The sequence below is a fragment of the Mya arenaria genome, chromosome 15 (assembly GCF_026914265.1).
Source record: "Mya arenaria isolate MELC-2E11 chromosome 15, ASM2691426v1".
NCBI classification, from domain to species: Eukaryota; Metazoa; Mollusca; class Bivalvia; order Myida; family Myidae; genus Mya; species Mya arenaria.
In genome coordinates, this window is record NC_069136.1 from 11,072,927 (window position 1) to 11,094,884 (window position 21,958).

The 21,958-nt window shown below is 34.0% G+C and overlaps 1 protein-coding gene across 1 annotated transcript in view; it reads right to left on the reverse strand.

Annotated features, from left to right (window-relative positions):
- Nucleotides 1-723: 723 nt before the first annotated feature.
- LOC128219936 (calcium-activated chloride channel regulator 4A-like) overlaps nt 724-21,958 on the reverse strand; it is a 45,053-nt gene continuing 23,818 nt past the window's right edge. Inside the window, exons 11-14 of the mRNA XM_052928121.1 lie at nt 3,795-3,950; nt 3,280-3,504; nt 2,637-3,101; nt 724-1,198 (exon numbers count right to left, since the gene is read on the reverse strand). Coding sequence (XP_052784081.1) covers nt 1,140-1,198; nt 2,637-3,101; nt 3,280-3,504; nt 3,795-3,950 — 905 coding nt within the window. The 3' untranslated portion in view covers nt 724-1,139. The remainder of the gene's footprint in view (nt 1,199-2,636; nt 3,102-3,279; nt 3,505-3,794; nt 3,951-21,958) is intronic.

Below are 21,958 nucleotides of genomic sequence, written 5' to 3' on the forward strand. Positions count from 1 at the left end.
ATCTACACGTTTGTTCCCCTTTGTTGTAATAAAAGTCTTGTTCTTAAACACTATAAGAGCGAATAAAATAAACAAATAACAAGGAAAACTGTAAATATAAGTATTGATTCTTATTTTTTGTGCGTTCATGCAGTATGAACGCTCGGCCGCGATTTTGCTTATTTTTTAAAAATCGCTAACGCGATTCATAAATATGCAAAATCGCGGCCGAGCGTTCATACTGCATGAACGCACCAAAAATAAGAATCAATACTTAATTTTTAATTGTAGTTAATCATATTTGGGAGAAAGAGTGCATCTTTAATATGGGTCAGATGTATTGGCCGTAAGCCGAAAAACAGCCAATAAGAGTATTTCTGTCACTTCTTGTGTTAATCTTCTAGGAGTGTCGCCATTCGAATTGGCGAAAAGTAGTTTGGATTGTCAGAAAATCAATTATCCAATATATTCAATTGAATACCTAGTTCTCGAAATGAACTATCGTTGTTATGTCTTCTGTACTCATTTTCAGCAGTTTTCCGAACGAGCCATGGAACCATTTAAGTGTCTGGTCTGTTGAAACGTAGAATGATTTGATCTCCGTGGCAATATATAATAATATTTTACTTGATCCGTTATTTTAAACAGGAGCAGAACATGCACAGTTAGATTCATATATGTTGAGCACTGAGAAAAACTGTTGGCACTGAAGTGGTTTATGTTCTGTTTACAACAAGAAATAACAACAGTTTTACGGTTTATTACTAGTACTATAGAACAGTCATTGAAAACTAAACTACTGTGATAGCATGCATCATGTAGAAGTACATAGGCGTGGATTATCAGCTAGAGGTGTCGCTATTGGCTATATATATTGGCTATATATATTGGCTATATATATATATATATATATATATATATATATATATTTCCACAAATTAAAACAAATATTAAAACTTTGCTTGCTTTCATAAGTTTACCTACAATGACTTTAGTGGTTTTTTGTCATTTATGTACGTATATTATCTTAGATTGGTATCACATAACGGTTACAGCCATTATTAGTATCTAAACTTGAATTGCATTGTCGCATAAAATGTTTAAAACAAACACAGAACAACTATCCCTCAATGGCATATTCAATGAAAGTATTTATGTATCTATGCCACGAAGCTGACGTTCACATGTTCATGGGGTGAAGTTTGGCCCATCCCACTAGCTGAAAGAGGAGAAGAAAAAAGAATATATATAGTGTAAATATATATGCAAAAAGCTACAGAAACATGCTCAGTAGCAATTTTTTTAAACATAAACCCGGTTTAGTTTAAATTTTCATGATGTGCCTCCACACACGGGTTTTCCTTACGTTGTTGACAACTGCGCTTATCTTAATTTTATATTAATATGTAGTGTTATATTATAATTATCAATCGGATAATTCAATTGACTATGCATTTATCTTAAAGTTATCTCTAATATATAAAATTGTGTCAGGGATGAAAATATCTAGCTAATCATCATCATGTGAATAATTATGAAGTGTGTTTTTCAGTATTAATTGATGGTTATGAATTTTTGTATAAAAGATGAGTAACATTATATAGTAAGACAATTTTTTGAAACATCTTTATAAACAAAAAGCTATTACCAGCAACCATATATTTTCATATTTTCTTGACAAGAAAAAACACTTCAGCAGTGTACTTTACTGAATTGGTGTAATTTTGAGTTGATTAAAGACAAAACAAGTTATCAGAAAAATTGCCGAAACGTCGTCCGTAAACATATTTAAGTAAGCGTGATATAAAAGTAAAACCCTTGTTAGTATTGTAGTTTACAGAATAAGTACGTACAATTTGTTAAGTGCAAAAAAACAAACGAAATGATGTTCTTAAACTTTGTGGTCACGAGCAAATGAATTCCACTAATGTAAATGACATCCCATATACAACATAGTTTTGAATTTAGTATAAAGGTCACCCCTTTCGGCACCGAGCACTATGACACTTCATGGCGTGATTGGGTGAACGGTTGTCCAAAGTTGCGCTTGACTTGTATTCTGTGTTTTATTCATTATTCCATATTATGAAACTATAAACATCAGTTAATTGTAAATAAGACCTCCTATTTGTTTGTTTTTCCCTTGTGTTGAGTCAGGTCTAATTATGTATGTTAAATTATAATTGCCACAACGCTGATATGAATAAGTCTGCAGCTACCGTGCCAGGTGACCCCACGGTAAGGGCCCTCCCGCAAGTACGAATAAGCAGAAGATAAGAATATACTGAAGTTAAATAACGTCAATTTCAAGGTATTATTTTTGCCAATAAGTTTCTCATACCCATAAATTGCTAATAACATTTATGGTCACATTTAAATGTTGTACAATGTATAAAAGACTACTCATTTAGTTAGATATCAACTTTATGTTGAGTTATGTTAAACATGTGTATTCATTTTATATCATGCAAACTTTTTTTAAGGTATTAAATAATCCAAAACATTTTTAAGCGCTCCGTGTTTTATAGCCTTAGTTTTTTTTAATAACATCTACATGTCATATCTAGAAAACATTTTTCTAAAATAATGAGTGCTTGCCCATAACCTTTGAGAGCAACCCTCGTACAACAAATCTGCAAATTGTAAAAATGAATTACCTTCTTTACTAGATTGCTCGCGTCGTTTTCTCAATACGAGAAACAGTATGAGCCCAATAACAACCATTCCAATAACAACACCGGCGCTAACGCCAACAATCAGCCCAATGTGATTATCATCAACGTTTGATCGTGATGTAGTCGTAACTGGAGCCGTAATGATTTCGTCTTCAGTTTCCGTGTAATTAGTTTCCCCCTCGAAGCTCATACGAAACCCTTTTGCCACAACGACAGACACTATGTTGGAAACTTTCCCCTGGTTTCCAGCCTCATCAACTGCTGCTATTCCGAGGTAAGCCGTGTCAACGTAGGTTTCCTCGGCGTTTACGGAGATAACAATAGTCTCCGTCATACCCGACTGTTTCGGAGTAAGACTAACGTTACCTATGTCGAGCGTTTTAGCCGAGGAAAAGTTGTCAACAATTGTGTCAATGTCATCTGCGTATCGAATTTCATAAGAGGATGCTGATAATAGATAAACAATGGGTAATGTTTTAAATGGTAACAATATTGAAATCATATTGCCAAAATTAACGGTGAAAGACGTGAAAGCCAAACATGTTTTTATTGATGAATCTTTAAAAAAAAAACAGGTAAACGTTTCACTCAAAATCAATACATATTCATTGATATAGCATCATACCCTGGCCAATATTCATATCATTTCCGGTTGCTGTCCATGAAATCGTAAAATTTCTGCGTTCACCCTTTGAAGTCATTACTGTTACAATGTTCAAAATGTTGACATCCGTTATTTGCCCTGGAGCAACAATATCCGATGTACTTGATGAAAAGCTTTCGACGAAGATCGGTTCTGGAAGTGAAAAACGCTGAAAACCTTCGGAAATAACTTCCGGGCCCGCTTCATCTGAATCGAAAAGTACACATACCGAGCTCAATCAAAAGTTTAAACAATATGAATGAAGTTCAAAATTTAACAATACATTACATAGGCGAGAAAGATAAGCATCGTGTATCATACATATTTAAGTTCGCCGTCTTATTTACAAAAAGTAATGAACATGCTTCTCTAAAGTAACAAATGATAACGGATTAAAATACCGTGGCGGTTTTTAAGTTAGGATAGATCGTCAAAATTCCTGTTTGACATGTTGTACGGAAATAGTTTAATCATATTGACGTGTAAAAAACAGTTACTTTCGTCTTCGGACAATGCGCCGTTAATAAATTTTATGGCATAGGTGTTGTTCGCCTGGCCATTGACAGTGACTCGAATATTCAGTCGTCCATTTGTTAAACATTTCGGTAACAAATAAACGGAATAGATGCCATCTGATTCCAACGAGTCGGGATCTGTAAAATAATCATGACACTTACTTAATATAAACCTTTGCTGGAGTACATTTACTTCCGTTAGTTCAGTTTTGTAATGTTCAAACGTACCCGTAACAATAGGTACATCTGTAGGCTTCCTTAAGCAATTATACACCGTTGCATTAAGGCATATGATTTACAGTTATGTGTATTTTTGATGCCCCATGTGTGTTGGTATCATTTCAAAAGTTTTAATGACTAGAAATACAACCAAATAATAGTGGAACCTTGGAATATTACATCATCGGCCTTTCAATTCCGGTACAGTTTAACACAAAAACACAAACTGCGATGTGCAATATATATAAATATATATTGATACAACCATTTGGCAACTTGAACAACGTTATAGTTGAAAGAGTTTAAGTGTTCATGCTAGGCAGATAGTTCTCAATTATTCCTACCTTGGCCATTATCCTTTGGCGATAGCGTGCACAAAATGGAACTCTCTTCAACATGTGCTTCTATAATGGCGCCTACGACTGGCGCTTTTCCTTTCGTTACATCTACATACAGTATTGGTAGATCGACTAATTCCAAGGAGAAAACAAATTTTGTTTTTGACAACCTTGATGTCACTAGTATAGGATGCCGCTCAGAGGGAAAGGATTTAACAATAAAATCCCATGTATGGTGAGCGGAAGATATCGCGGTGACATTGTATTCCCCAGCCTAAAAGAAAATACCATTTGAATACCAAAAACACATCAAAGGTCACCTGCTACTAAATATAAAAATCCAATCAAAACTAACAGAACAAAGCTTTTTTTTCATAACAATTTGTGATGCAGACGCCTTATTACGCAAAAAAGAACACCAAACAATGTACCTCAATGTGTTCCACTGCCCAAGTTAAGGAATTGCCGACTCCCGAATATTCGTAGTATGATTTTGTTCCCGTAATGGTCATGTTTAATGTTGAACTCAGGGAAGTTAAAACGGAAACTGATGTACCATTTCCAAGGCCAGATTCAATTTGGAAAGCGAAATCAAGTCTATCCGACGGAATATGAACACTTTCCGACAAAATCTAAATAATAACAAATGATAATTATGTTAGAAAAAAACGAATTCCTGTTCTTATAGTGTGTATATTAAATGATAGCACACACATGCGTAGTAAACCAGGCGTAACTATAATTTATATTACGAGTGCGGCTACATAGAAATAATAGTAATATGTGAGAACTGCGGTAACTACCGTCACATATTGGTTATCTCTTCCAGGAACGCCACCTGAGACGGCTTCTGAAAAGACGGCAGCGAAACTGATACTGCCTTGATCCAGGTAATTGAAGTGTTTTCCGCCTGTTTCCGATGCGAGGTTTATCATCCTTGGATCTGCCGCTTGAGATATGGACACTGTATGTATTACTACGCCAGTTGAAATCGCTTTTCGTTCTGCGGTTGTAAATTCGTACTGATCTCCGTCATCACCATCGGACATCAATATGATTTCACAGCCCTTCGCCGATCCAAATGTGGTTTCAAGCATCTACAGTGTTCAATAACTGGAGAGTATTGTCAACTTAACAGGCATATTCCATAATACATAAACGTAATTGTATATGATCTTATACCTGAATCAAATCCGAAACAGAAACTATTACTATTAATATATAACGGTTTCAACACTTTATTAAAGTGTGCCATAATAACAAAGGAACAAAATAAATGATTGCACATATCATAATCTATTGTTGTCATTTACTAGAAAGTATGAACGCAGTACAAATCATAGTCCAAACATCAGCAAATAGTAAAACTTCATACATATATATTTGAAAAAGAAGAAATTCAAACCTCAATAGCTGAATTAATACCGCATCCGATGCACGTACCACCATTAGCAGTGGACGGCAAGTTCTGAATCAGTTCCTCACGCGCGTTTGAATCCGTGATTTGAATTATTTCGCTTGCCCTTGTTGCTGAGCTGCTAAACAAAACAATTCCTAGCCAACTTCCATTCCTCAATACTTCTTGCACTATGTACACGCCCGTGTCATGTAAACTCTTGATCTTCAACTTAAGAAACACATATATGGAGACGGTTAATATATTAATATATATGATATTATATATTTCATAGTGAGTGCAGCTTTAGCATTAAGCTCAATCTTTTCAAAAAAGCAACCAGAGCTATGACTTCACGTGTGCATATTTTCCCTAGGTACGAGCATAGCCAATTGCATTCGAATATCTTGAATAGTTTTTTGGTTATGGGCATTTTAGAGCTTTTGCATGACTTTTTAAACTATCAATAGCAATAGCATGACAATTAATACAGTCATATTTTTACTACCAGGCACTTTTAAGCATATATTTACACCTAAACTTCCATTCCTTAAATGAACGGCCTTTCGGCAATTGCGAATTTGGATTAACGCAACATCTTCGTATATGTTCGGATCGCGATTCATCGCGTATTAATATAAATGGAAAATCGTTGATCTTGTTATTTTCGTATTGTGTCAGAAGGCCACGAACAACTTAAATCAACATATTGAAAATTTATGATTTGTTCTTTAGTGCAATTTATAAATTGATCTACCTGTTGCAAGTTAGTAGTGCGAGTTTTCTTATTGTAAAGTATAGTTTCGGCCTTTATAAAAACTTTTGTTTTAAAGACGAGGCTGATGTGCCGACACCAATACTCCGGCAAAACAGACGATCAACAAAAGTATATAAGTTAGCATACAAATCCATACGTAGTATACATACCCCGCTCATGCTACCAGATACGTCGAGGACAAACACTCTAATCGCTTCTGTTTCTTGGATAATACTAAACTCCGGTGAAGTATAAGTGTCGTGAGGTAGGACGGGGCTTGCTCCTGAAATATTAACAAAGTCAGGAAAATATAAGAACAGGAGAAGAACGAAACAAGTTGAGTATGCCACTAACGGTAATGAAACAATTGCACATTGAGGAATGGATAGTTTTGTAATTTATTCATAACACTTTTGATATGAAAATGAATAATCTGAACATATTATTTTTTTATTTACATTAAGAAGCATAAACTAGAATGACTTTCTCATAATAATTAATGATATACGACAAACCGTCTGTGAAATCTGCGTGTTCTCGCATAACCTCCCAAGCGCTTCTCATTCCACACACCTCATTCTGCCTATTCGGAGCCTGTCGGTTATGCCGTTTCCATTCTGGGGTTGCCGGATCGTCTTTGTCGCAAAACAGGGTTAACTGCGACATCATATACAAATGGAATTTAGACGTAGCACAGACACTAGAAAAATATTCAGTTGGGAAACAAATAACATCGATGTGAATCGGGCAAATAAACATTAAAAAAATCATGATTTCAAGTTATTGATAAGTTAAGGATATTAAGGAATGCTGGACATATTCATGTTCGTGTGTACAATCAAAATGGGTATAACTTTATAAACAAACGTGATGGATAAACTAATAAAAAGTTGTTTTTTAATGTAATATATACTTAAATGGCAACCAAATCGAAATTTCTTCAAGATGTCATAAAATGTGTTTTACAAGCATGATGGCCCCAAGGTATACATTCAATGTATTTGGCAACTTGATAAATTCGAAATTCCTTCAAGTTGTTAAGGCATAGAAGTATTTTTTTTAACTAAAGACATTAAAACAAAACGGAAATCGTGATTTACAAGCAAGTGTTCGACAAAGATATACACACAATTTATAAAACATCTTTACAACTTCCAATATAAACAGTTTTAAAATTTTTGAAGACTTTCGCAGACTATTTGAAGTTTACCTTAATGCATTTAAGAAATATGTAGGCTTTTGAAGTCTTAAGATATGGAATTAAAGTTTTAATTAGAGGCAAATGCATTCCAAGGCATCTTTCTGTTTGTGAATAATGTGAACGAAAAAAAAATGTATGAAAGCTAGTATATCAAACACTCTATGCAAAATAAAAACCAGACTTGACACCAAGATCAATTAAATTGGAAACATTACAGGTGTACGTCATCTAAATTGAAACATTCAAGCTCATATTGATATTAAATTATCTAAGTGCAAATACATGATATTAAAAATACTGCCTAATATACCAATTCAATATTAGTTATTCTAGACTGTTTATGTTTGCTAAGTATATATAGATCCAATTGACATTTTTAGCTCACCAGAGCACGAAGTGCTCAAAGTGAGCTATTGTGATCGGTATTTGTCCGGCGTCCGTCCGTCCGTCCGTCCGTCAGTCAGTCAGTCAGTCAGTCAGTCCGTAAACAATTGCTTAAAAAACTTTTCCTCTGAAGCTACTATTCCAAATTCAGTGAAAATTTTCAGGAATCTTTCTTGGGTGACCGTCTACAAAAAAACAACAAGGAGTCATGATTGATCAACAACAACAGCAACAGCAACAACAACAAAATGGCTGACTTCCTGTTTTGCTTTAAAAAACATCTTCACTGAAATTTCCTCTTCAAATTCAATGAAACTTTACAGAAAGCTTCCCTGGGTGACCCTCTACAAAAATACAACAAGGGGTCACGATTGATAAAAAACAAAAACATCAACAGCAACAACAAAAAAATGGCCTACTTCCTATTTTGCTTTAAAAAAACATCTCCTCTAAAACTACCAGTCCAATTTCAATTGAACTTTACAAAAAGCTTTCTTGGGTGACCCTCTACAAAAATACATCAAAGGTCATGATTGATCAAAAACAACAACAGCAACAAAATTGCCAAAATGTTAAAATCTGATAGTTATGTTAAGTTTACACATGAAGCAAGGGCAGCAAGTCTTGCTATATAGTCTCCCTTTTTGTAGGAGATTCCACTACTTTCTATATTAGTAACAAGGGAATAGATTTTAAATTTGATAACGTCTTCAACATAGTCACTTAAAGGTAATTATTGTTCTTTTTTTAGGTTCATAGATTAAATAATTATAATACACTTTATTCTTTCGAAGAAATTTCATTTTTACTTAATGATAAATTTAAAAATCACTCTTTTCCATTGAACTTCATGTATATTATTCTTAGCTACAATCTAATCTTCTGTGTGAATAGTGAATAAGCCTTAATGTATTTAAAGAAAATTTTGAATTTGAACATGTGAAGGAAGGTGATGTTGACCTGAATGGAAGAAGCAATGATATAAGTGGAACGAGCCATTTTTGGGAAAATGCATGGACACCAGTCATATAAGACTGCTGACTAAAAGTTAGATCGCAGATTTATATATTTAAGTTCAAAAAATGATGTTTTATGCATTTTTCTTTAACCGTAAGTACTTATTTAAGCCATAAAACATTCATTTTCAAACAGAAATATGAACATCTGCGATCTGATTTTTTGTCAGCAATCTTTTATCATTGGTTGGCAAATATTTACGCCAAAATTTGCTCTTTCCAAGACACAAAATAAAACAGTTTTTAAAACGGTAGTTCTGTGAGAGTGCAGCTTTATGGCAGTTTATTGATTTTATTTGATGGTGAACTGTTTGTTGTTTGTGTATCTATACTAAAGGTTCTTTCAGTGTGCAAGCAATTTAACATAGTTTTGTCAGTGTGAAGGCAATTGAACGAAGTCCTGTGTGTGTGCAGGCAATTGAACAAAGTCCTGTCAGTGTGCAGGCAACTGAAAAAAGTCCTGTCAGTGTGCAGGTATCTGTACCAAGTGCTGTCAGTGTGCAGGCAACTGAACAAAGTCCTGTTAGTGTGCAGGTATGAGAATCAAATTATGTCAGTGTGCCATCAATCATCATTTCCTGTCAGTGTGCAGGCAACTGAACGAAATCCTGTCAGTGTGCAGTCAATCACCAAGTCCTGTCAGTGTGCAGGAAACTGTGACAAGTCATGTCAGTGTGCTTTCAACTGTGACAAGTCCTGTCAGTACTTATCCAGGCAACCTTTGAGAACAAATATCAATCTTTATTAGGGATGGCAAAGAGTAGTAAAATTGGTACTCGAGTACTCGGACAATCTTCCGATCGAGTACTCGATTACTCGGATAACTTAAAGACAAGTTCGGTCATGTACATAGTGCGTTGATCGTAATATTGACCATTCGATCTTTAAATAAGACTATCATTATGTATATTTAACAGAGAAATCACTAAAAAGAAAACAAATATCGTTTCATGCTTTTGATTTGTCGTTTTCATTTCATATTATACGTATATATGTACTACAATATAAATGGAAAGCAAACTCGGATCATATCCGAGCGTCGAGAAGATCGAGACTACACTCAAAAATAAACAACATTCAGAATTACAATAAACGAAAATTATTTATGAATTGTTTAGTTGTTTATTCTACGAAATACTATTTAAACTCACAGTTTTCATAGTGAAATATTGTTGTTTTCCTCATTAATATTCATTTTTCGATGATTTTGATATCCACCAATCAATTGTGATAATCATTGCAAAAAATACGCCAATTATGAAATCATTGCACGTAACGGTCGTTACTAATTCGCTCTTCAACGTCCATTGCTTGGTGAAAACACACTAATTGGTAAACAATACAATTCTGTAGGAGATGTACCGCTATCAAAACTCCGCTAATTGACATCAGTGTTATATGCAAATCAGGGCCCTTTGTTGACAGTTTGCAACTATCACAACAACTGTCAAAAATGTATTAAGGTCAATTGTGTACACAGTGGGGATTAGAGTGGCCGTTAATTGTCGTCTTGGAATCACGAACGATCTGATACTTACGTATGTGAATTTGGTGAATTTTATAAAAAAAAAAAAATATTGTTTTCGAATACTCGAGTAGTGATTTGATACTCGGGTACTCTGATGATTGATCAAGTACTCGAGTACTCGTTGCCATCCCTAATCTATATTGATTACAAAGGTTAAACTCGTTTACTCAGGTGAGCGATTAAGGGCCATGATGGCCCTCTTGTTTAAGACTGTCACAGGGTGCAACTATGTGGAAGGAAAATACTTGATTCTTAACACATATATTTTAGGAAGACACATCTAAAAAAGTTTAAATAAAGTCACCTTTTGTAACTTCGTGCAATCGTGAGAGCACGAACAAATGTTTGAATACTACTTGCAAAATACTTTATTTTTAAATCAAAATGTGAAGGAAACAGATATTATTTTTCTATGCGATTACAAATAGATGAAACAATGGCAGCAGCCAAAAGGATATTGCATATGTCCTATGGTCGATGGACACTAGCACTTTACAGACTTAGTTCTTTATTGCTACCAAGGTTGGTTATACTAATTTCATTTTGCTAGCATATGATATAAAGAAAAAAGTTTTTTTCAGTAAACGATCGCGAAATATTTCACCTCGTAAACTCTAAGGTAAATATTTCACTCTCACCACTCGTGAAATATAGCTTTTGGTGCTTACTCGGTAAAATATTTTGCAATCTCAAACTAAAACAAACAATTAACCATTTCTATTTATAACGATGAGTTTTCGAAATGATTGTTTCCTAGAACTGAAACATTCAGAAATAATAATTAACGATGCAAGTAGTATTATGATTATACTGTGATAAATATCGTTAAAGAAGAAAACACATACCGAAGGAACATACTGATAACTCATGATAGATGTGTTGGTGCTCTGTGTGATGCTCGGACAAAACCTGCATTTCGAATGCATTTTATTTCCACTGTGTCTGTAGTCACAGTATTTGCTGCTCGACCGATCGTTACAAGATGTACCAATTCCTATCATTCCTTCGAATTTTTCAGTGCATCTATAAAGAAATATATGCTATTCAAACATAATATATATATGAACTTTGTTTTATTTAAAAACATATTGGAAATGAACTTGATTATTGGGCATAATTGCTTTGAATTTTTCATTGTTTCTAGATAACTGATATTGTGAAGTTTGTAGTGCTTGATATTTGAAAGTTTTGATTCTTGTTCTGGCACCCATGTCAAACCAGCATATGGTTTGTTTGACACTGAATAGGTTTAATAAGTACTACATTTCTGTTGTTTTGGTCTCAGTATGGGCGTATGGTTGCTACGATGTGATCTATTCTAAAGTAGTGAGGCACTTGGGTTTACTGGCTCTGAATTGGTTTTATGGGTGCAAAATTGTAGGCTATTTGACACTGCTCGGGCTTAATAAGTGCTGTCTATGGATTTGTTCTGCTCAGAAAGGTGATTATGGTTGCCCACATACGGTATAAAGGCTTTACACACATGAGGTTGACTGACTTTAAATGGGTTTCATTGTTCCCCAAAACTGGTAATATTTTGGCACTAGGGAAGCTGAATAAGAGCTACACATGCATTTGTAAGGCACTGAATGTGCTTCATCAAAGTCACAATCCAAATGATATAGAAGTGGACTGACTTAAATATTGTCCCTCTGGGGTTTGTTTTTCAATGAATATACCTTGCTTATGTATAAATAAGGAATAAACAGACACTGATAGGGTTTATGAATATGCCTTTTGCGGTTATGAGTACCGCGTGTAATGCTGCTTCAGTGTTTGCTTTACACATGATGGACTTAATTGAGCTTTTGTGTTTTTTTTGTGAACTGGAAAGAGGAGATCCCTCTTATGAAACGGTTGACACTAGATAAACTTTATTGCAGAATAATTCGTCTTTTCTGTGCACTGAATTCGGTTAAGAAACTTTTTATGTTTTATGTATTATATGTGGTCTCGAATCTACCAAAACTAGTGCTTATTTGGAACTTGATAGAGCTTTAAAGAGCTTCTAAATACTGATTAGACCTAGGCATAATGTTTTAGGTATGTTTGGTATTAGAAAATTGACACATCAGGGTGGAAAAAAAACTGGATGGCATTTAAAAGGGATGCCCCCGGCTGGACTGGTTTTACATAAAACTCACTAAAATATTTTAATGAACATGAAACTTTTAATGGTTTACTTGATATTTACTTGACTGTTTAGTGATTTTATTTATGTTTGGACTCTTAAGTAAACTAAAAAACTAACTAATATCGCTGTCGATATCATTCAAGTTTGGGGTATTTTAGTGTGTTATGGTCATTGCCAATTGTGGAATAGAAGAACATTAGACATAATGATAAAGTTTATATTACTTACATATGATATCAATTTCAAGATTTTTACACCAGTCTTATTTACCTAGCGATATTACGCTCCAGTTACTTTAGAGTAATTATAAAATATACTATGTCATACCTTTTGAATTAGATTTAAATTTTAAACTGCACACATTCGCCGTCGCATTTAAAAAAGAGAATTAAGAATGTGTTATTACTTTCAAATAAGCAGCTGAAATAAGAGAGAGACAACTTTTAATAAAATGTATTTGAAGGTTAAGCATTCTGTTTTGATCCCATATGAGTCTCAAATAAAACAAAATAGCTAAATTTTAAAATAGAAGCTGACCTTAATCTGAACAAAAGATTATTATATTATATTACATATAATTTCACTTGGTATTGTATTAGAGTCTATGAAAGATAACTATTCCAGCAATATCGTGACAAAATGTCCCCAAATTGATGTCTGTGGATCGGAATTATAAAACTTTGCTGATTATACATATGCATGTTATTGTTAAGGCTCAGGACCCACCTAAATTCTGTAAAGAGGGCCGCCAAAATCCAATTTGGTTGCTTTCACCCATACTATTAATAAGAGTAAATATATACATACTATATACTTTTTGATTAAATATTATAAAGGTACCCTATAAAAGTAAAAATAAATAAATCTGTAGATTGAATAACCTTTGAGTTGCGTTTTTTTTTTCGCTAATATAATGGACCCACAATCTGTTTAATAATGATAAAAGTTATAATAATAACTATAATTAAAAATGACTCGAAATAATAATGAAGTGATAATAAGGTCAAAAGTGCCTTATTGAAGGAGTAATTGACAAGCTATGCCATATACCAAAATGTTCGACAAAAATGTTGTATATGGTTGTAATAGCATAAAACACGACTACCAGGTGTGGACTGAGAAAAGTTGGCGTCCGAAATGTCCGCCATACAATGTCAATGCTGTATAGTTGTTTTGTTTAAAAGGTATTACTTCGCTCATATTTTACTTCCTATTTGTATACAGCCTGACCACTTCGAGGCCGATGTAATGATCATTTTCAGGTCAGAGTATGAAAACGATTGCAAAATTTAAAAAAAGATCCCATATTCTTTTTTTTTATTTTAAGTTTAGAGTTTCTTGTTTGTGTCCAACCTAATGGTGGTATAATTGAAAACATCATGTTTAAACAATAGTTAGGGTAAAATTACAGATATTGTAGAGAAAGACAGCGTTTCATAGCATTTATGATCATTGTAATGTCAAGTAGAAAAAACGCAAAAAAATTTAAATAGATTTGTCTATTTGCTTACACAAGGGTCTGTAGAAATTGGCTGTTAATAAACTTTTGTACATTTCTCTATGTTCAGTTACCTTTCAATGGAATCCTTTTAAGATTTGATGACAGCAACTTGGTGTTATGCAAAGGAATGCTAACCGAGGCGATCGCCAAAAAATAGACGTTTCCAACGGGTTTTAATTCTACACCTTTTCACTCTCAAGTTTATATGACGAGATTTACCCTCGGGTGCAAATTTACCCCCTTGGGCAAATATACCACAGGAATGAATATGTACATATTCTGGATCTATACCAACCGAAAAGCATTCGCATTTGCATTCGTATGTGCAGCACCAGATAGTTCGTCTTACTAGGTGATAACATAAAAGCCTCATCATAAAGAAAGGATAACTTCAAGCTCAAAAGTAATATCCTATTTATTAAACCTGATAGCTAGCTTTTACAGTGGCATATGGTGTTGTAACTATTTGTTTCAAATGTGACTCTTTTAAATCAATAACTCTTACTAACTATGCAAAACCAGATAGCCAAGCTGTTTCGGTACGTACATAGTAGACGGCTCATTACGTTCTTTCATGTATGTATGCTTTTTTACGCCTTACAAATAGCAGGGCTTTCTCTGTAAGAACGTTGAAGCTGTGACCTTTAGTTGTGACTCATTATGCCTCGCAAGAAAACAGGTTTTCCTGCGAGAACATGGAAGCTACAACGTAGATATAACTACGCCGCTGTCCTTTCTTTCAAATAAATAAGAAGCATATGTATCTACTACAACTGCTCCACTCGTGCGCTATTGACCATACATTGCCGTCAAAGCCGAGCTTTTCAAGCAGCGGTAATTGTCTGTATTTGGTAGAGCAACTTCAAAGTTTCTGCTGATAATAACAAGCATTATTGACGTTCACCAGCCGGAATGATGAAATCCTCCTGCTATATATGTATAATCCGATCTTTATGGCATTAAAATGACTTTGATTTGAAAAGAAAATCTCTATAAGTATCTTCAAAGTAGCAGTCTACCAATTAATGTTGTCAAAATTACAATACATAAAGGTAATACAATTACTCTTTATTTTAACTGAAGTCGGACGTGAAAAACACCTATTTTTCAATATTCCAAGGCCTAAAATGTGTGTTTGTTACATAGTCTTAAGAATCCATTAAATATTATATTTTGTTCGGCAATTAAAACCCTTTAACTAATGCTGAACATATATCTGTAAAAGTCCATTTCCATACCTTGTCTTTATTTAAGGCGAGACATATAGCATATCTAAAAAAATTTAATTTTAATACATAACATAATTAACTTCACTCAATCAGACTGATATAAATAAAATGTATTCCATACCGAACTGGATTCCACTTTCCGGCGTGCTGGTAAAACTTTATTTGTCCCGCGTATTCATCGTATAATCCCCATCTTAGGTGGCCCCATTCATGGACAATAACAGATTCTAAAATTTGAAGACGAAAAAGTCTACAAAAGGCAAGTATATGGTTGATGAGTTGTAATAGAGCCTCGCCCGAACGGTTTGCCTGCGAATCTCGCGCTGTAGATACTGATTGTCGACAAACGATAAATTATCTGTATCTGTTATACAACGATAAAAATACACAATGACAGATCAGTTGTCGATAAAGCTTTATTTATTCGGCTATATTTTTTATTAGAATTATGTTCAGTAGATACGACGACTGATGATTTTCAATACCAATTGCTAATTGTAAAACATTCTTCAAACTTTTTCCCTATGACTTTTGTTGCTTCTAGTGGTTTGAGAATAAGTTTTAATCAATAGACATCAGCTCTTTGCATCAATACTAGTATTTTAAGTAATTAAGATTAATCACTATGCATATCGGGTAAGACAATGTACTATGTATATACGTTTTATGAAGTAAACGTAACACATATGAATAATTGATTATGTATGCTTTGCTAAAACGATTTTATTCGACGTCGGTTCGGATGTCGAATTAATTGTTTAAGTAGATATGAAATATATTAAAACTGTCAAAGTGTTTAGCGCGAATGAATCTAAACTAAAAATCCCACTTAATGAAACATGTGAATGACGTAATGAAAATATGTCCTTTGGTTTCGTGAGAGGATCTTTCTATCAAATTAGAATTCTTCCAGTTATTCATTTGGCGTTGAAAGTACATACTAAGGCCAGAGTTTTTTTTATATATTTAGATTTATATTATTTTTTCCTGACGAACGTTGCTCAAGTGTTTAGAAGAATATAAAATTAGTGTGCTATAACCCATATCTCAGAACCAACTGGTGTACCAATTGTTATTCATCATCGGTCTTTTTACTTCAAAACCACGTAAACCAGTCGAAAATACGCAGGACACAGAACAGGTACCCGTAACCATACTAACGTACTGTCAAAAGTGAAAGTAGTTAGTTAATGACATACCCCTTATTTCTCGCAATTTCTGCAACTATATAGAAAGATTTTACTACAAAGACGTCCCGATGTTTATGTTTCTTTATTTAATTCAAACCGTGGAGAACTTAAAGCGTGTTTATTGTGATTTTTGTTTGTAGATTCAGTATGCTATTCGCGCTTTATGGAATGATTGGGCAACTTTATGTCAAAATAAGGAGACAGAAATTCGTGGGTTGTATTGTCAATTTAAAGTCGTTGGCGCACGTCGTATATTAACAAGGATGAATTGGATTACAGAGCAAAAATGTATAGCCACTGCTAAATACAAACTGCAAAATGATATCTTGTTCATCATAGTCAAAATGGATATTTTTTTCTGAATTTGACTCTGAGGAGCATTGAACACACTGCTTCACGGTCACATATTTGAAGAGAAAAACACAAGGTATCCTGTTACGTTCGTAGTTGTTTATTAGTTTGATAATGAATTTAAATCGTTATAGAGTACTGAAAATGATGTAATAATAACATAGTGTATGTTTCTGATAAGACGGAAAAATCGGAACATAAGATAATATTTGTTCAGGATTGATTCTAAAATCAGTTCTTAGACCTGGTTTTTATGAAACTTATAACACTTGCCAGTCAAGTTTATCTTAATGCTTGTTTTATTGTGTTAACTTGTTCTATATTGCTCAATGTTAGAGCACTTACAAGTTATAAATATATTTGGATATCTTCTGTATATGATGACATAAAGATTTGATTGATAGATTGATTGATTGGTCACGGTGCTATTTCGTTAAAGACAGAAAGAAACATTTGACCTCCTTACCGTGTCGGAAACGTTTTTCAATGTTTGATTATGCACCAGTCAATTGTAACCACGCCCCCCCCCCTCCCTTTTGGTCCGGGGGTATACCGGGGATAGCCGGGGAAATTGGCCGTGTTTTTACCTTTTAGGTGGCCCCGCAGTGCCGGAAGGATGCGGTGGTTTTGTCTTCGCGCAAAATATAGTGGGAAATGGGCCTTACTTGGGGTCCTTGGGGTGCGGGGGCATTTGTTGATGGGGGGTTTGACCATCCAATCATCCCCGCAGAGCAGGGATTTTACCCGGGGTTGGCTGGACCGAAAGTCAAAGTCCCCGCTATTCCCCGGACCTGGGGGGCCGTGGTTACAATTGACTGGTGCATTACTTCACTATGAAAAGGAAATGCTTATATTGTGGGCAAACGGTTAGAAATGACCATTTGAACTTCTTTATTACACTGACATGTTTCATAAAATTTATGGGTTGATAATGTATGCACCACATATGCATAAATGCATAGATGCATTTGAACAAATGTATACTTAACATTGAATTTCAATAAGCTGAACTGTATTGAGGTCAATATTTTCAGTCTTTAAAATGATCTTTAATTATGCTTTTGAAACTTAATGGTGATCTATCAGCCTTTGTTCAGCCTATGAAATAGCTGACACAAGTAAGGTGTGTTTTGTCTTTATGGTATAAGAAGACTTAAAAAATAAAAAGGATTCGATTAATGCATTTTATATTTATTTCCTCCTCCTTACCCAACTTTTTTTAAAAAATCTCCCGTAAATCTTAAGATAAAAAGACTCTGGCCTAAGATGGGATATAATAAGCATAAACAAAAATAAATATACCGTGACTTCCCCATATAGTTGATCCTGTTTCCAACAAGAACGATGGCGTCAAATACATATACTGTCCCTCTTTACCGCATCCCCGTGGTTTAACATGTGGCGTTTGTATAATTCCCTCTTCTACAATGACGTAGCTTGTTAGAGACAACGATGGGACGCTTAAATATTTTTCTTTTGTGACGGTCCATGCTTTCGGTACTTTGATGTTTATTTTTCTATAGTATACCCGATTCTCTGTTGCTTCAAATAGATGTTGAGACGCATCGGTGAAAACTTTCTGGAAAAATCATTTACGTAAAATTACTTCAGAAGTTATACTATAATAATCACTATATAATGTGATATGCTACTATTTCATATGCAATAATTCATTTCAAATGCAGTTGTTCACGTAATCATTGCAAGAAAGTACAAACTTAGCGTGGAGTGCGAAAACAATAGTGCGCCAGCAATCAAATTTTAAAATATTCTTTATTTAAATTGGTCACTTATTTATACTTTTTTCTAGCAAGCCTTTAGCATTATTATTTTTTATCAAGCTGATTCTTACATTTCATTCAAGCTTAATATGAAATCCCATGGAAATGTTTACGGTAAAGAAATATCTACCTTTATTCGTTCAACTAATTCCCAGTTCTCGACAACGGAATCGTGTATAACAATATGTACATCCTCGTAACCATTATCTTTTAAGACAATAGCTGATGTAAAACCGCAAACGGTTAGAAGGATAACGAGAATCATGTCTGTATAACATCCACTCTTACAGCAAACATTTAAGTGATTGCTTTATGTCATTATTAAGAGAGTTATGTTTGCGCGCGATTGCCATTTTTTGCATTAATATGATTCAAAATATGTTTACAAAAACGCAGTTATGCTTACTGGCTTTATTTTATTGCATTATATTTTATACAAATTGTGAAAGGCGTTCTAGGTCCGTCATTTGGTAAAATGAAAAGAATTTTTTTTGAATCCCTGTGCTGAAAAGTGTTCTTCGAAACCTGACACCTGAATAATTTTCCCTTTTCAGAAATCCACTTTGTCTGACGGGTATTCAATGAGATGAGACTGTTTTCGCCGATAACATTACTGAACGTCGTGCTATTTAAATGAAGCATTCAAATTTTCTGTATTTAACTACTTTAAAGCGTGATTTTCAGTGTCAAGGATAATTGTCGTCTGTAACACTATATGTTTGTATTTACTGCATTTGCATTACAGTTGCTTAAAAGGGCTGACAAATTGCAAGAAAGAATCCGATTCTAATAAACGTTATAATTTCTCAACCCTTTTTGCTCCTATTTCTATATCTGAAAGTTAAAAAATAAAATGCAAACGTATAAAAAAATATTACATATTTTATTGCACAAATACCGTAAATACATAAAAAGTCCGTAACAAAAACAATCGGTACTATTATGATGAAATCATTTTTTAAAGATCTAAACACCTCGAATTAAGGTGTGTGTGTGTGTGTGTGTGTGTGTGTGTGTGTGTGCGTGTGCTTGTATGAGTTTATATATACTTGCACTCGAGCCCATAATACTGTTAATCATAGTTTTTGGAGCATTGTGCACAGACAGAATGTTACCTTAGTTGAAGCTACCCTGGCTCTTTAGTATGCACCTGTGTAGAGCACTGTCACACGGGACTCCCATTAAAGTCCACCAAGAAGCAATCGGATTACAAACCCGTCCGTTTTTCTCAGTAGATAAAGGTGTATAACTTGACGGATACTTAACATATAAGACAAAGGCATATACCTAAATTTATAGAAGTCTCTATTAGCCTGTGGACTAGTATAACTCGAAAATAGTTAGTAACTATAGTTAGGTTTCGGCAAAGATGAAAAACCTTTGCTTGAAGACAACGTTTATGAAAGCGACTCAAAGATTCTGGCAAAATAAACAAAATAAACAAAACGATATACATAAGTTAACAAACAAATCGATACTTAGTTTACATACCATTTTCATTCTACAAGATACGTCGAGAACAAACACTCTTCTTGCTCTTCATTCAACTCCATTTGTCATTGTTATACATATATATATATATATATATATATATATATATATATATATATATATATATATATATATATATATATATATATATATATATATATATATATATATATATATATATATATATATACATGTTATTTCTGCAATATTTATGCGAAAAGCTACTCTCGATCTGTAACCCCTTGACAAAACGACGGAATAATGCAAATGCCTTCATTTTTTTTTGTTCTCAGGACTAAACGAGCGATGACAAAACGCCTCATAGTGTCCTTTCTCTGGCAACTGTGACAATTCTAAAGAAAAAAATGCTAAACATGGAATTTTCGTTTTAAGTTCAACAAATTACGATGTTATTAATATGATGCCAATAGAAAGAATGTCGGGATTGAAAGTAATCCAATGAATTATGCAACTGTTTGCTACTTATTAGTTAGGAAATATAATGCATTTTTTCGTCAATTAAAAGTTTAATGACGATCGAAGTCCGGCCCTTTGGCTTTACGCCGGGATATAGTTTTTGTGATTTACTTATCATGTGTTGCCATATATGGCGTAAAGTAGAATGACATAACGCAGGTAGGTTGTCAGATAATGTGTTTACATCGTATCGCCTACGGGTATTCAGAGGTAAAGGAGTTGAGATATTGAGTACATATCATACAATCATATGTTGAGATATGTTACATATGATTTTATCATGTACACTTTCTTTAAGGTTGTTAATAAACCAAAACATTTGCAAAGTGCTCCGTGTTCCTAACCAACTTTCAACTGGCAACATTTACCGGAATACAATGCGGTCATATCTATTAGATAGGTCCTATTGTTGGCATTATCGTCGTCGGGGTTCTTTCTGCAATGTTTGTTGTTGGGTTCATATTGTTTTTCATGCTGAGGAGAAGAAGAGAGAAAACTACTAACGAAGGTAAATAATTTTTATCATTGCTGGTTTTCTAGTCGGGAGCTGCTCTTAATATTTGTTAAAAGGCTTTACTTATTTAAAATGTATTATAGTTATGCAATGTTAAATTAACTCTCATCAGAGGCACATATTGCGGGTCATTTAAGAAACATTTTTTTAGATATATCGTTATGTATTGTTTGTAAAAATTGACCAGCTAATTTGTACATCTGATACTTTAGTTTACAATAAACAGATTGCTGACTTATTTGATTAAGCAATGTCTCTTAACAATAGTGCAGCAATGGTCAAGTTGAACCTTGAAAATATGGTATAAATTAATGAACAATTATAGTATTTATATAAGGCAAACAACTTCCATTCATATTTACCATGGCCATTATCCTTTGGCGACAAAGTGCATACAATGAAACTCGCTTCAACATGTGCCTCTATAAAGGCGCCTACGACTGGCGCTTTTCCTTTCGTTACATCAACCTACAATACTGGTAGATCCGCTGATTCAAGAGAGAATCTCTTCTGTTGTCGCATCCTTGATGTCACAGTTATAGGATTCGGCTCCGAAGGGAAGGATTTGACAATATAATCCCACGTATGGTGATCGGAGGATGTCACCGTGACCTTCTATTGCCCATTCTTTAATTTGAA